Source organism: Priapulus caudatus, unplaced genomic scaffold, assembly GCF_000485595.1.
Source record: "Priapulus caudatus unplaced genomic scaffold, Priapulus_caudatus-5.0.1 Scaffold1502, whole genome shotgun sequence".
Lineage (NCBI taxonomy): Eukaryota > Metazoa > Priapulida > Priapulimorpha > Priapulimorphida > Priapulidae > Priapulus > Priapulus caudatus.
In genome coordinates, this window is record NW_014578563.1 from 49,942 (window position 1) to 63,133 (window position 13,192).

Genomic DNA, 13,192 nt, shown 5'->3' on the forward strand with positions numbered 1-13,192 from the left:
CCCCCTCTCTCCCTCCCCCGCCCGTCCGCTAGCCGCGCTAGAACCGAAACAGCAGCAGCTGTGCGATCAGTAATCGTTCGGCTGCGAAAAACTAAGCAACGTTTCTTCTTCTTCTCCTTCTTCTTCTTGGGCGTGCACACGGAGGTCGATAGTCGCAGCGGAGGTGTCCGCCTGTACTGTGTGTGTCGTGGTAACGTACGGAGGTCGGGGGGAGGGGAGCCCTAGGTGTGTGTTATTGAATTTGAAAGTGCTGTATGGAGGGAGGGCCTCTGGGTCGTTACGGAACCGACACGGGTTGTTAGTTTACAGGTGTTAATGTGCAGCAGGAGGAGGAGGGTGGGGATGGGGTGTGTGATGGCAGGGATAGAAAGGAGGCAGGGGGAGGGGAGATGAGGGGATGCGATGGGGGCAGGAAAGGTGGGGGGGAGATGAGGGAATGAGGTGGAAGCGATAGGAAGAAGGAAAGGTGGGGAGCAAAAGAAAGAGAGAGGGGGCATGTTGAGGAGGGGAGGTTGTGGATGAGGCAGGTGTAAAGAGAGGAGACTAGGCGATGAAAGAAGGAGGAATAGGCATAGGATGAAAGATGGAAGCGGGATAGAGCAAGCAGAGGAGCGGAGGTGTTGGGGTAGTGATGTGGAAGAAAGGGGGCAGGAATAGAATGGATGGTAGAGGAATGAGATGCAAAGATAGAGGGGAGCTGGGAAAGAGGAGTCAGGCTAATAATGACACATGCTATATACTAGCATGGGCTATATACTAATATAAGCTATATAGTATGTACTAGCAATGGTTTAGCACTAATATAGGCTATGTATACAAGCATAGGCTGACATTATTAGTCAGTCTACCAGTGTTTGTTTCTATATACGCATACCTGATGATGCCCAGCCGACTAACGCTAGCTGCAAGATGATAGATGGACGGACCCTCTTCCGTCGACTCGTTCGCAGTCAACATGTCTTCCGCGCATGCGCGTTCGCGGTTCGGTGTGTCGGCCGGGGCTACGCCACCGAGGACATCATAGGTGAATCATCGTCCGATAGATGGCGCCGGTGACAGGACAGCGCGGTGGTGGGTCGTAGTGCTGTTGTCATCTGTCACACAGACAGACAGACGGACGGACGGATACGTAGATACACGGCAGCGGTGAGAGAGTGTCCCTCAAATACTACCCAGAGCCGTGCGTCGGTCTGAAACAAAGGAAAAAATTCACGCAGGGTTTATTAGAGAAGTTTGCGTCGTTCGATGGCCGGTGTTGAGTTAAAGAGACGAGATCGGGTATTTAGGTGCTCTCATGCACTCACGGGTCTCAGGCACTTCCGGGACCACGCCCACCGATGATTGACAGGTTCTGTGCGCGCGTTTTGTAACGGACAGCACGCGTAGATAATTTTGGCAGCGCTTTGCCGGCGCGCGCGCACACGCACACACGCACACACGCGCGCGCACACACGAGCGCGCACACACGGACCACTGGTTATTGCCCGCATGGTCTGCTGAAAACTACATGTACTTGCAGCAAATATGAATTCAAGATCCTGTTCCTTTATATCAGGCTTTCAGGTAAATAAGTAGGTAGGATGTGATCAGTATTCCATTCATTTAAACAATATTCGTTCATATTTATTCCGCTGACATATGTACGTTGTATAGTATTGCAGAGTAGTTGTAGAGTAACCACGTCATCATCTACGCACGGCGTAACTACGTCATCATCTACGCACGGCGTAACTACGTCATCATCTACGCACGGAGTAGCTACGTCATCAACTACGCACGGCGTAACTACGTCATCATCTACGCACGGAGTAACTACGTCATCATCTACGCACGGAGTAGCTACGTCATCAACTACGCACGGCGTAACTACGTCATCATCTACGCACGGAGTAGCTACGTCAGCATCTACGCACGAAGTAACTCATCTACGCACAAAATAACTACGTCATCATCTACGCCCGAAATAACTACGTCATCATCTACGCACGGAGTAACTACGTAATCATCTACGCACGAAGTAACTACGTCATCATCTACGCACGAAGCAACTATGTCATCATCTACGCACTGAGTAACTACGTCATCAGGGACGGATTCAAACCGTATTTGCCGTATTGGGAAATACGGTCTAGATTTCAAAGTGCCCTTCGAAATTTTCCGCTAAAAAATACAGAAAACAATTTGATGGAATTTGGCTATATTCATTATTTGTTTTCTTTTTCTTCTGATTAATTGACAGGACTTGAAGGAAATCAAAATTTTACATGGTAACAAAACTAGCTTTGATATCTGAAAAAGAAAGGAAGTGCTTGAATCATTCTGCATTAATTGCTGGTATGCAAAGCGCAGGCAAAATAAGCAGAAATAAAATTCCATATGGTTTTTAGCTATTGCTGCTTGACTAAATGTGTGCTCAAATTGTGCTCATTTTTGTGCCCAGGGACCCTTGATATTTTGAAATTTCCTGGGGGAGGCCCTCCAGACACCCCGCCATGTGCTTCCGCGCCTAACGGCGCCCACTGCCCTTTTTGGGGGATGTGGGGGATGCCCTGGATCCGCCCCTGGTCATTATCTACGCACGGCGTAACTACGTCATCATCTACGCACGGACTAACTACGTCATGCAGGCGTGCAATAAGGCTCGTGACTGTATCTTGCGGCTTCTTCCCTCCATCGCAGCGGGTTATGTTTCAACCCTTAACGAATGGTCCGGATTAGATGTACGTAATGGCCGGATGCTATATATAGCGCTGGGTGATGTATAGTAACGAACCCCTGCTTGCCCGAGGCTGCTTCGAGGGTCTGAGTCGAGTTACACTCATTTGCCTGTCGTCTGCGCGGTGACGTATCGCCGGAGAGCCGCCAGCGGCTAGCATTCATCGTACGTCGTCTCATTAGTTCGCGTAGTCATCATCAGCAGCAGCAAGCAGTATTATTAGCAGGATCATCATCATCATCATCATCATCATCATCATCATTATTAGCAACAGAAGCAGTATCAGTCGGATCAGCCGCATTACCATCATTATCATCATCATCATCATTATCATCGTCGCCGTCAGCAGCATCAGTAGCATCATCATCATCATTATGATCACCAACCAACAACAACAACAACAACAACAACAACAACAACAGCAACACCATCATTATCATTATCATTATCATCATCATCATCATCATCATCATCAACAACAACAACAGCAACACCCTTAACAGCAACAGCAGCAGCAGCAGCAGCATCCCCCCGAAGCGCAGTTCAATTATAAATCGTAATCGGCATATCGACCGACGTGACAATGGGTTTTGAGGAGCTAGAGGGCAGACATTGTCCGCCGAGGCGGAGAAGCTAAAGTGAACATACCTGTAACATACCTGTAGCATACCTGTAGCATATACCTGTGGCATATATCTGTAGATAATTACTGCACGGAGAGGAAGCTATGTGATGGCGCAATAGTGATCGATTCTCTGCGGCATATGATTCGAGGAGCAAGAAAAAGGAAGCTCGTAGAAATGTTACGAGGTGAGAGAGATAGAGAGAAGTAAGAGATTGGAAAGAGAGTAGTGAACTAGATAAGAGAGAGAGAGGGGAGAAAGAGAGGGAAGCATCGAGGAAAGAAGAGGGCGAGCGTACAAGAGAGAGGACTCATGCACTCACAACATACAAACAACAGATACACACACACAAACACACCACACACACACACACACACACGGACGCGCCGCGCACACCACACACCACACACACACACACACACAACATCACACACACACACAACACACACACACACACACACACACCACACACACACAATATCACACACACACACCACTACACACACAACTCACACGATGGCCGCCAACGACAACACACACACACAGGCCTACACACACAACACACACACACACACACCACATACCAGATGCACACATCACAGCCCACACACACTCACACACACACACACATAACACACACACACATGGGCACACACACGACACTACCGGACAACAAACTACACACACACACACATACACACACACACACACCACACACACAACACACACACACACACCACACACAAAACAATACACACACGCATACGCGTTGCACGCGCAATGCAGGTAACGTCTCGGCTCATTGTATTTATTCGCTGTGTTCGCGACCGTGCCCCAGGTTGCTGAACCATACATGTCCAATCAATTGCTCTCAAAGCCGCAGAAGGGCAAAAAGCTGATTGCGTGTCACATCCCTAAATTAATTATGAATGATAGTAATCAGGAACCGCCAGCGTCATTTCCCCCAGGCCATCCTGTCAGGTGAGATTATTCATTATTCACGCATTTCTGCGGTGTTAGTCTAATCGAGATACCCGGTTTCTCACATTTAGCGCGTGCGGTCAAACGAAGTAGAAAGTTATGGAGTACGATGATATCAATGTAAATTTTAAAAGATCGATAGGCCTTACAACAAAAAAATCGATTACTAACAACAACAAAAACAAAATGCGTAAATCGCGCCATCGCGCGCACGAAGGTTCACCGCAGATGATGGTGCGGTGAAAGGAAGACCCGAGATAACGTCGAGTCAGAATACTGGGATCACATACGTGTACGTTACATATGCTCGCCATCGCTAAACCACTCTACGCTGCTACACCCTACTGCGTGCTAGCCATGTGACGCGTCTTGAGATATGGAACGTGTCGATTGTGTACCGTGAACGCAGCACACAACAACATGCGAGAACTGACTCGCACGCGCCCCATCTGAGCGCAGTGTCGCCCAGTAGGTTGCAAGGCACTGCGATAGAGTGCAGAGGGCTATGTAGTGAAGTGTGAGGCTATGCTGAGTGAGTGTGAGCTGTGTGAGTGAGTGGAGGCTATGTGAGTAGTGGAGGGTCTGTGTGAGTGAGTGTGAGGCCTATGTGACGTTGAGTGTGAGGCTATGTGATGGTGTAGCATGTGGAGATGGTCTGTGTGAAGAGTGGCAGTGGAGTGTGAGCGTCTGTGTGAGTGAGTGGTGAGGCTATGTGAGTGAGTGTGGAGGCTGGAGCGGCATGATGTGAGGATGTAGTAGTGGAGCATGGTGTGAGTGAGCTGTGTAGGTAGTTGACTGTGTTGAGTGAGTGTGAGGCTATCATGTGAGTGAGTTTGAGCGCGCGTGTGAGTGACGTGTGAGGCTGTGTGAGTGAGTGTGAGGCTGTGTGACGTGAGGTGTTGAGGCTGTGTGATGAAGTGTGAGGCTGTGTGACGTGTAGTGTGGAGCTAGTGAAGTGAAGTGTGAGCTGTGTGAGTGATGTGAAGTCTGCTGTGAGTGAGTGTGAGGCTATGTGAGCTGAGTGTGAAGCTGTGTAGAGCTAAGTTGAGGCTGTGTGAGTGAGCGTGAGTATGTGTGAAAGACTTGAGATGCATGTCGTGAGTGAGTGTGAGGTTGGATGACTGTGTGAAGGGCGTGTGATGTGCTGTGTGACAGGCTGTAGGCTTTGGAGTGGTTGTGAGGCTGTGTGAGTAAGAGGTGAGGCTGTGTGAGTGATGTGAAGCCTTGTGTGAGTGTAGTGGTGAGCTGTGTGAGTGAGTGTGAGGCTGTGTGAGTGAGTGTGAAGGCTGTGTGAAGGCGAGTGTGTAGGCTGTGTGAGTAAGTGTGAGGCTGTGTGAGTGAGTGTGAAGCTGTGGTCGAGTGAGGGTTAGTGAGTGTGAGGCTGTTGATGTAGTGTGAGCTGTGTGAGAGTGTCTAGTTGAAGGTGAGTGTGAGGCTGTGTGAGTGAGTGTGAGGCTGTAGTGAGTACTGTTGAGTGTTGTGAGGCTGTGTAAGATAAGGGAACTGAGATGATGTGTGGTGAGTGTGAATGCTGTGTAATCGTGTGGAATCTGTGTAAGATTGTGTGATGTATGGGTGTGATGAATGTCGTGAATGCGTGTGAGGCATGTGTTGAATGGTGTGAGCTGTGTGAGATGTGTGAATGTATGTGTGATAGGTGTGTGAATGAGTGAGAGAACCGTGTGAAATAGTGCGAGGCTTGTGTGAATGAGTGCGAGGCTGTGTGAATGTGTCGTAATAATGTATTTCTTGGTTATGTGACTGTTGTGGAATGAGTGCCGAAGCTTGTGTAGAATGTGTCCGTGATATTTGTAAGGATGTGTCGAAATGTATTGTGTGATGATGTTGAAAGACTGAGATGATGTGTGAATGTTGTGAGATGATGTGTTGAATGGTTGTGAATGTGCGTAATGATTATGTGAATGTATGTGTGGTCCTGTGGAATGAGTGAGGCTGGTGTGACGAACGTGGGCTGCAGTGTGTGAATGAGACGTGAGGCTGTGTGTGGAATGAGCGTGAGGCTGATGTCGTGAATGAGGGCGAAGCTCTGAGTGAATGAGGCGTAAGGCTCTGAGTGAATGAGCGTGATGCTCTGAGTGAATTGAGCGTGTGGGCTGTGCCGCGAAAATCTCACAAACGCTGGCAACAACCGTGAGTGTTGCAACGAACGTGGTGCCTAGCATGCGTGTAGACAATCTCATCGGGTTAGAGCAGCGCAGAAGTGGGCGCGACAAGGTCGACAGTGCGGACCAGCAGCGACTTCACGCTCCGATGGTCGAGCAGTCGCTAATGCTGGGTAAATCACATTGCCGTTACGTAACTATTCTTGGACTGTTGTAGCTGCATTACCTGGTGTCGGGAGACAAGAAGCGCAGAGAGTACGAGAGTTAAAGCTGCATGTGCCGCGCCGCAGCTGTAAGTATGCTTTCCGTGGTTTGTCCTATCTCATTTCCCCACCTCCCTCCCTCTCTCTCGTCTCCCTCTCGCGTCTCTCTCTTCTCCTCTCTCTATCACACTCTGCTCTCTATCACAGCTCCTCTCTACGCCCCTCTCTCGTGTGTGTGTGTGTGTGTGTGTGTGGTGTGTGTGTGGTGTGTGCTGTGTGTGTGTGTGTGTGTTTGTGTTTGGTCGCAGGCGCACGCAACGACCAGCTAATTAAACATTCTTGTCATAGTATGAACTATGTTGGCTTCGTCGCTTAATTTCCACGTTCTCTGCTGTAGCTCCGAGCAAACAAGCAGATGCTTGCTCTCCTCGCTCGCGCGCGCATTGTGTGGGGGGGGGGGTGTGGTGGCCGTGGGAGGGTGTATGTGTGTGTGTGGGGTGGGGGTGGCGGTGTTGTTTGTGTGTCGTGCGTGCGTTGCGTGATAGCGTGTGCATGAGTGTGTGTGTGTGTGTGTGTGTGTGGTGTGTGTGTTTGTGTGGTGTGTGTGTGGTGTGTGTGTGTGGTGTGTGTGTGTGTGTGGCGTGCGTGCGTGCGCCGCGCGCGGCGTAGTGTGTGTTTTTGTGTGGTTTGTGTGTGGTGTGCTGTGTGTTTGGTTTCCGAAGCAACATAGTATACACATCAATTACGGCGACATTACACACCATGCACACAGCAACAACACAACACACACCACACTGTCAGTACACACACACACACACACACACACACACACACAGCACACAGCACGCACACACAGCACAACACACCGACACACGCACACACAGGGCGACACAGCACACACCACCACACACACTACACACGCAGCCACGCACGCACGCGCACACACACCCGACGCACGCTGCGGCATACACGCACGCGCGCACGGCGCCGAGCGCACGCCACGACCCGACGACGCACCGCACGCACAACGCACGCACGCACGGCACGCACACACACCACAGCCTCGAGTCAAGTTGCCAAGAAGACTATAAGAGCGAAGCACTTCGCTATTATACTCTTCTTGAAACTTGAGTCTCCAAGGGCATGTGCACACACACGAACAGAAGAAAGGGTGCGTGTAAATATACTCCCCACGTCCACGGAGAGATACGCACATAAGGAACATTGCTAATCCTAGCCCTAACCCTCACCCAACACGAGGGGGTGCGCGATAAATTCTAGCTCACACCTCCAACCACCCACAAGGGGAGATACGCACATAAGGAGAAACTTGCCAACCCCTAACCCTAACCCTCACCGAGGGGGTGGGGATAAATTTACTCACACCTCCACCACCCACAGGGAGATACGCACATAAGGAACATTGCCAACCCTAACCCTAACCCTCACCGAGGGGGTGGGGATAAATTTACTCACACCGTCCCCACCCACAGGGAGATAGCACAAGGGAACTTGCCAAACCCTAATCCCTAACCCTCCCCGAGGGGTGGGGATAAATTTACCCCCACCTCCACCACGAGGAGATACACACATAGAACCATTCCTAACCCTAACCCTCACCTACACAGAGGCGATAAAAAAAATTCCCACCCCACGTGGGCGATACAGAGTCCGTGCACACATTGAAGTAACACCCATCTCCGTACGGAGGGGTACAGAGACGTTGCCCGCATAGGAATTGCCCCCGCCCCCAACGGCGGTGATACAGGGTCCATGCCTATATCAACATGTACTGCTTGCATCTATGACAAATACGACATACGCATATACCTCTCCTGTGAACACTATTTTTCATAGGGAAGATTTCTTCCTATACAAATATTTGGCGAGTCAACTTTCGTTTCCGCTTTGAAACAGCTGAAATTCACTGCTTGCGTTCATAATAGCGCTCTCCTAAACTCCGTATGATGCGGCACAACACATAAACAATATTGTCAAGGCAAGAGATCTTCCCTATGACAAATAGTGTCATAGGATAGCAATATATATGCGTATGTCGTATTTGTCTAAGATGCTAGCAGAACAGCGGTGATATATATATAATTATAATATTATATTATTGTAACTGCCATTTCCTACGGAGGGATACAGAGAACCGTGCACACATAAGGAATTGGTCCCTCACAATACCCACGAGAAGACAGAGTCTGCTGTGGGCGACGTAGAAATGGACGCTCAACCTTCCCACGGGGTGATTACATGAATTCCGTGCGCACGAAAGAAATGACTACCTGATCTCCCGACGGAAAAATAGACCGTTGACACAACATAAAGGTAATTACTTCAGCCAGCGCCCCTCCGTGCTATGTGTAAAAGATTATGCTCGCCCACATGGGAAAACCTAATACCTGTCGGCATAATCGATACGTACCGTACGTACGTGCGTACGTACCGTAAACGCAGAAAAAGACATTGATCTACGCGCCCGAACAAGGACCACGGTTGATGCGGAATACAAAGGGAGGCTGGATTTGCAGCTACCCGTGGATGATAGCCTGCTCACCATACATGTGTGGGATTATGGCTACGTACTTCCCCCCTCCTCCCGATCTCGCGACACGCGACATGAAACGTTGTGTATCTTGCATGTGCAATGCACAGCCGCAGCATTATGAGCGCAAGAACCAATATATATATAGTATATATAATATATTATATATATATATATATATATGTGTGTGTGTGCGGCGTGCGTGGTGCGTGCGTGCGTGTTCCGTTGTGCGTGGTGCGTGGACGTGCGTTGTGTGGTGCGTGTGTTCGTGTGTGCGTGAGTGTGTGTCTGTGGTGTGTGTGTGGTGTGTGTGTGTGCTGTGTGTGCTGTGCTGGTGTGTGTGTGTGTGTGTGTGTGTGTGTGTGAGTGTACATGCGCGACTGCTCTGTGTGACTCTGCGCGCGCGTCTGTGTGAGTGTGTATGACATTGTGTGTATGCGCGCGCGAGTGTGTTTGGGTAGTATTTTTCGGACGTGTAATTAGTCCATGTATATATATATATATATATATGTGCCTACGTTACCGTGCATCGTATAATATAAGATGCTACTGTTTTATGTCGCAGTTAGTCTGTAGTCTATAGTCTTAGTCTATAGCGGAGTTGCTGCAGCGAGCATAGCGTAGACTGCGTAAACAAACATGATGCGAGACAACAGCCTGAATCGTTCACTCACTATCACTCTGATTATTCTGTTATTGTCATCAACAATAATTATTGTTAATTATAATTAATATTAACTAATATAATTAATTATATTAATTATAATACTAATAACAGTCACTGATTATTGGTGGTATCAAGAGCGTATTAAGTATTAAGTATGCATACTTAATACGCTCTTGATGGTATCGAAAACAATAGAGAATAGACGAATACAGTGGAATAGAGGAATAGATCTGCTATGAAGTGATAGGTGTGGTGATCCGTCCGGCACAGGCAGTAGTAGAACGTCTTAGTAAATAAATCAATCGCTTCACAGATGATAACGTTTCTGAAAGATTAATCGTGATAAAACCTTCGGGATTTAGCAAAAAGTAAAAAAAAAAATTTAAATGACAGGTGGACGTCAAAGCAACTGACCTTCTTGAAAGGAAGTACTACAGTTTCTTTCAAAATGGCCGCCAATAAATGTTGAATAAGGAAACTGGTGTATCGAGGGGGATGCGAAGTAAATGATGGATATATTTAGTAGAATTTTACTCGTTTACCGTATCGTGTACTATGCCGCTGTAAAGTAGGTATATATATATATATATATATATAGAGAGAGAGAGAGAGAGAGAGAGAGGAGAGAGAGAGNAGAGAGAGAGAGAGAGAGAGAGAGAGAGATACGTTATTCTCCTGGCGCTCGCGAGACAAAGACCCCGCGCGTCGACACGCAGCCCGTGATGTATTAACGCCATATATATCGACTGACGGGGCGTGCGTGAACGGCCGCCGCCGCAGCGGAGAAACGCTTCAAGCTACGGTCCCGCTCCCAACACGTTTGCCGTTTGAATTTATGTTTTCCGATTAAAATCGACGTTCGTGGCGGCGTTCGCGGCGGCGGTTTCACGACGGTCGGCGAGGAATTATGCGTTTGACGTCTTTGCTCGAATGTATAACTAGGTGTGGAGTCGTTCGTGGTCGCGGTCAGGGGAGAGGGGGTTGGATGACGATATTTCGAAGGTATATGGCATATATATATTTGCTCCCCCACGGTGCTGCGTCAGTGCTTCCATGCCACAGGCTCCACGTTAAGATTTTCATCTATTAATTGATATATATATATATATATGTGTGTGTATATATGTATGTATATATATATTATATATTATATAATAATTAACTTGGCTTCTTTATATGTTTGATAATATTTAAGCTACTATTTTACATGTATATTAATGAATTTACACAACACCGTTTATACACACACGCGCGCGCACGCGACGCACGCCGACACCACACACACAACACACACACACACACACACACACACACACCACACACACCACACACACACACACACACACACCAGCGAAACACGCCACACACACAACGCCCCGAACGCACGCACGCAACCACACACCACAACGACACACACACACACACACACACACCCACACACCATATATCTATATATATATATATATATATTATAAATATATCTGACAGACTTGCAGGTACCGCGCGTTACACTCTTGAAGACTGTCGAGAGAAAATCTTTAACGTTTGATTGCTATCAGCACGATCCAGTTAATTTTCATAGCCTTGAAGCAGTCAAAACATATTACATATATATATATATATATATATATTATACTTATATAGTTACAGGTGAGTTCGTGCGAACGGGCGTAAATCTACCTGTGCCCTACGGCGTACTCCGTTGAAGCTCTCATCTTTGACACTCTAGCCGACTTTCTTGTTCTGGCGACCGGACTGGGTGGACGTGACTACGCTCATGCGATGAGTCCAGAGCAGGAGATAATCACTCGCAAGGCCCTGTGCATTAACAATGTGCGGGACATACTACGTAAAGGACTGTCGACTTTCTTATTCCCTTCCACGGAACTATATGCGTCCGCGAACACGCTGGCATTATTGCAATTATGCGGGTCTCGGTATGTCCGGGCATTCTACGCATTTTCAGAAAACTCGGCTTAACCCGAATAAAGACCCTTTACAGGATGGTGCATGTAAAGGTTTTTAATAACTTCACGGTCTAAACACATGCCATCGGTCTATAGGTAAATCAGGCAGGCAACGTAATAACAAATAAGGATGCTTGAGGGTGGGTGGCAGGTGATAGGTGGCTGGTATACAGTCTAATAGGTGGGAGCAAACGTGCTTTAATATTTCGCTAAGATAATCGATCGTACCTTTCAAAGCTAGTTTAATAGCAATCTATTATGCCGACACAAGAATTGTTGTCACTCACCGCTTCGAACTATCTCCTTTTGATCAATTTGTTGGCTTTTCGCGGCGATATCTGCTATATGGTCGCTGTCGGCATCAGCTATTTCTGTCTTCCAGCGTGTAGCTGACTCCGGCTGCCTCCGTATGTAATGGTGCTTGCGACGGTCTCGATCGGATATGCGTGCGGTCGTCCCGGGCGCAGCGTGACTAGCAATATTGGTAGCAATTAATGTTTTGCTGCCCTCGATATGTGTAAGCGCGTCGTGGTTTTGTGCGTCGTCGCTGCCTTTCTTCATAAGCCAGGTCGAACAATTTGAATTTGCTGGCTCCTATACTGCCGTATTTGCAGCTGCATATAGCTGTCCATGCGTTCCAGACATTTTAGCAGAGTTATGCGCGGAAAAATCTGCAAACGAATGTCAGTCGTTCTTCTCGTCCTGCTCTTCTTATCTTTCTGCTGCTCCTGGCCTCCTCTTCTTCTTCATTCTTCTTCTTCTTCTCATCTTCTGACTGCTCTTGCGGTTTGTCCTACTCAGTTTTCTCTTGACTTCGTGCATCGTATAGTGGTTAGTTTCCTTTTTGGCTGTTGTCGAATTCCGTTCGTCCGACGAAATTGTTGGACTCACTTCCTATGGCCAGTTCAGGTGGAACGGCAGCCGAATGGTCGTCTGACTCTGTGAAGTCAACAGGCATCTCAATTTAGTAAGTGCTCGCGCTGATGAACGGGCTTTATCATTAAACGATCTTAAGTTGCAACTTACAGTAATCACATGAGTCATATATCTTGTTGCCACAGACAAACTGGCGCTATAGTCTATGTACGTGCTATAAGGGGCGCGTGGTGTAATATTAGCGATTGTTATATCTAATATTTAATAATCTATGATGATTACAAATTGTATGATGATACGAAATCAGCGATGCAGATGTGCTGATGTTGTTAACAACTGCCGTTTCAGAGTACTATTTAATTACTCACGAAAACATCCGTATAATACAAAGTAAATAAGAAGCGGCTAAAATAAGAAGTAAAATGATTGCGCACCTACCTAAGATACTCGGCAATACATTAGCGCAGCCTTACTCGAAGTTCCCA

At 47.7% G+C, this 13,192-nt stretch overlaps 1 protein-coding gene across 1 annotated transcript in view; it reads right to left on the reverse strand.

The window, feature by feature from the left end:
- Positions 1-957, reverse strand: part of LOC106816837 (cyclic nucleotide-gated olfactory channel-like) — a 12,550-nt gene extending 11,593 nt beyond the window's left edge. Inside the window, exon 1 of the mRNA XM_014821472.1 lies at positions 875-957. Within this exon, the coding sequence (XP_014676958.1) occupies positions 875-957 (83 nt within the window). The remainder of the gene's footprint in view (positions 1-874) is intronic.
- Positions 958-13,192: the final 12,235 nt, after the last annotated feature.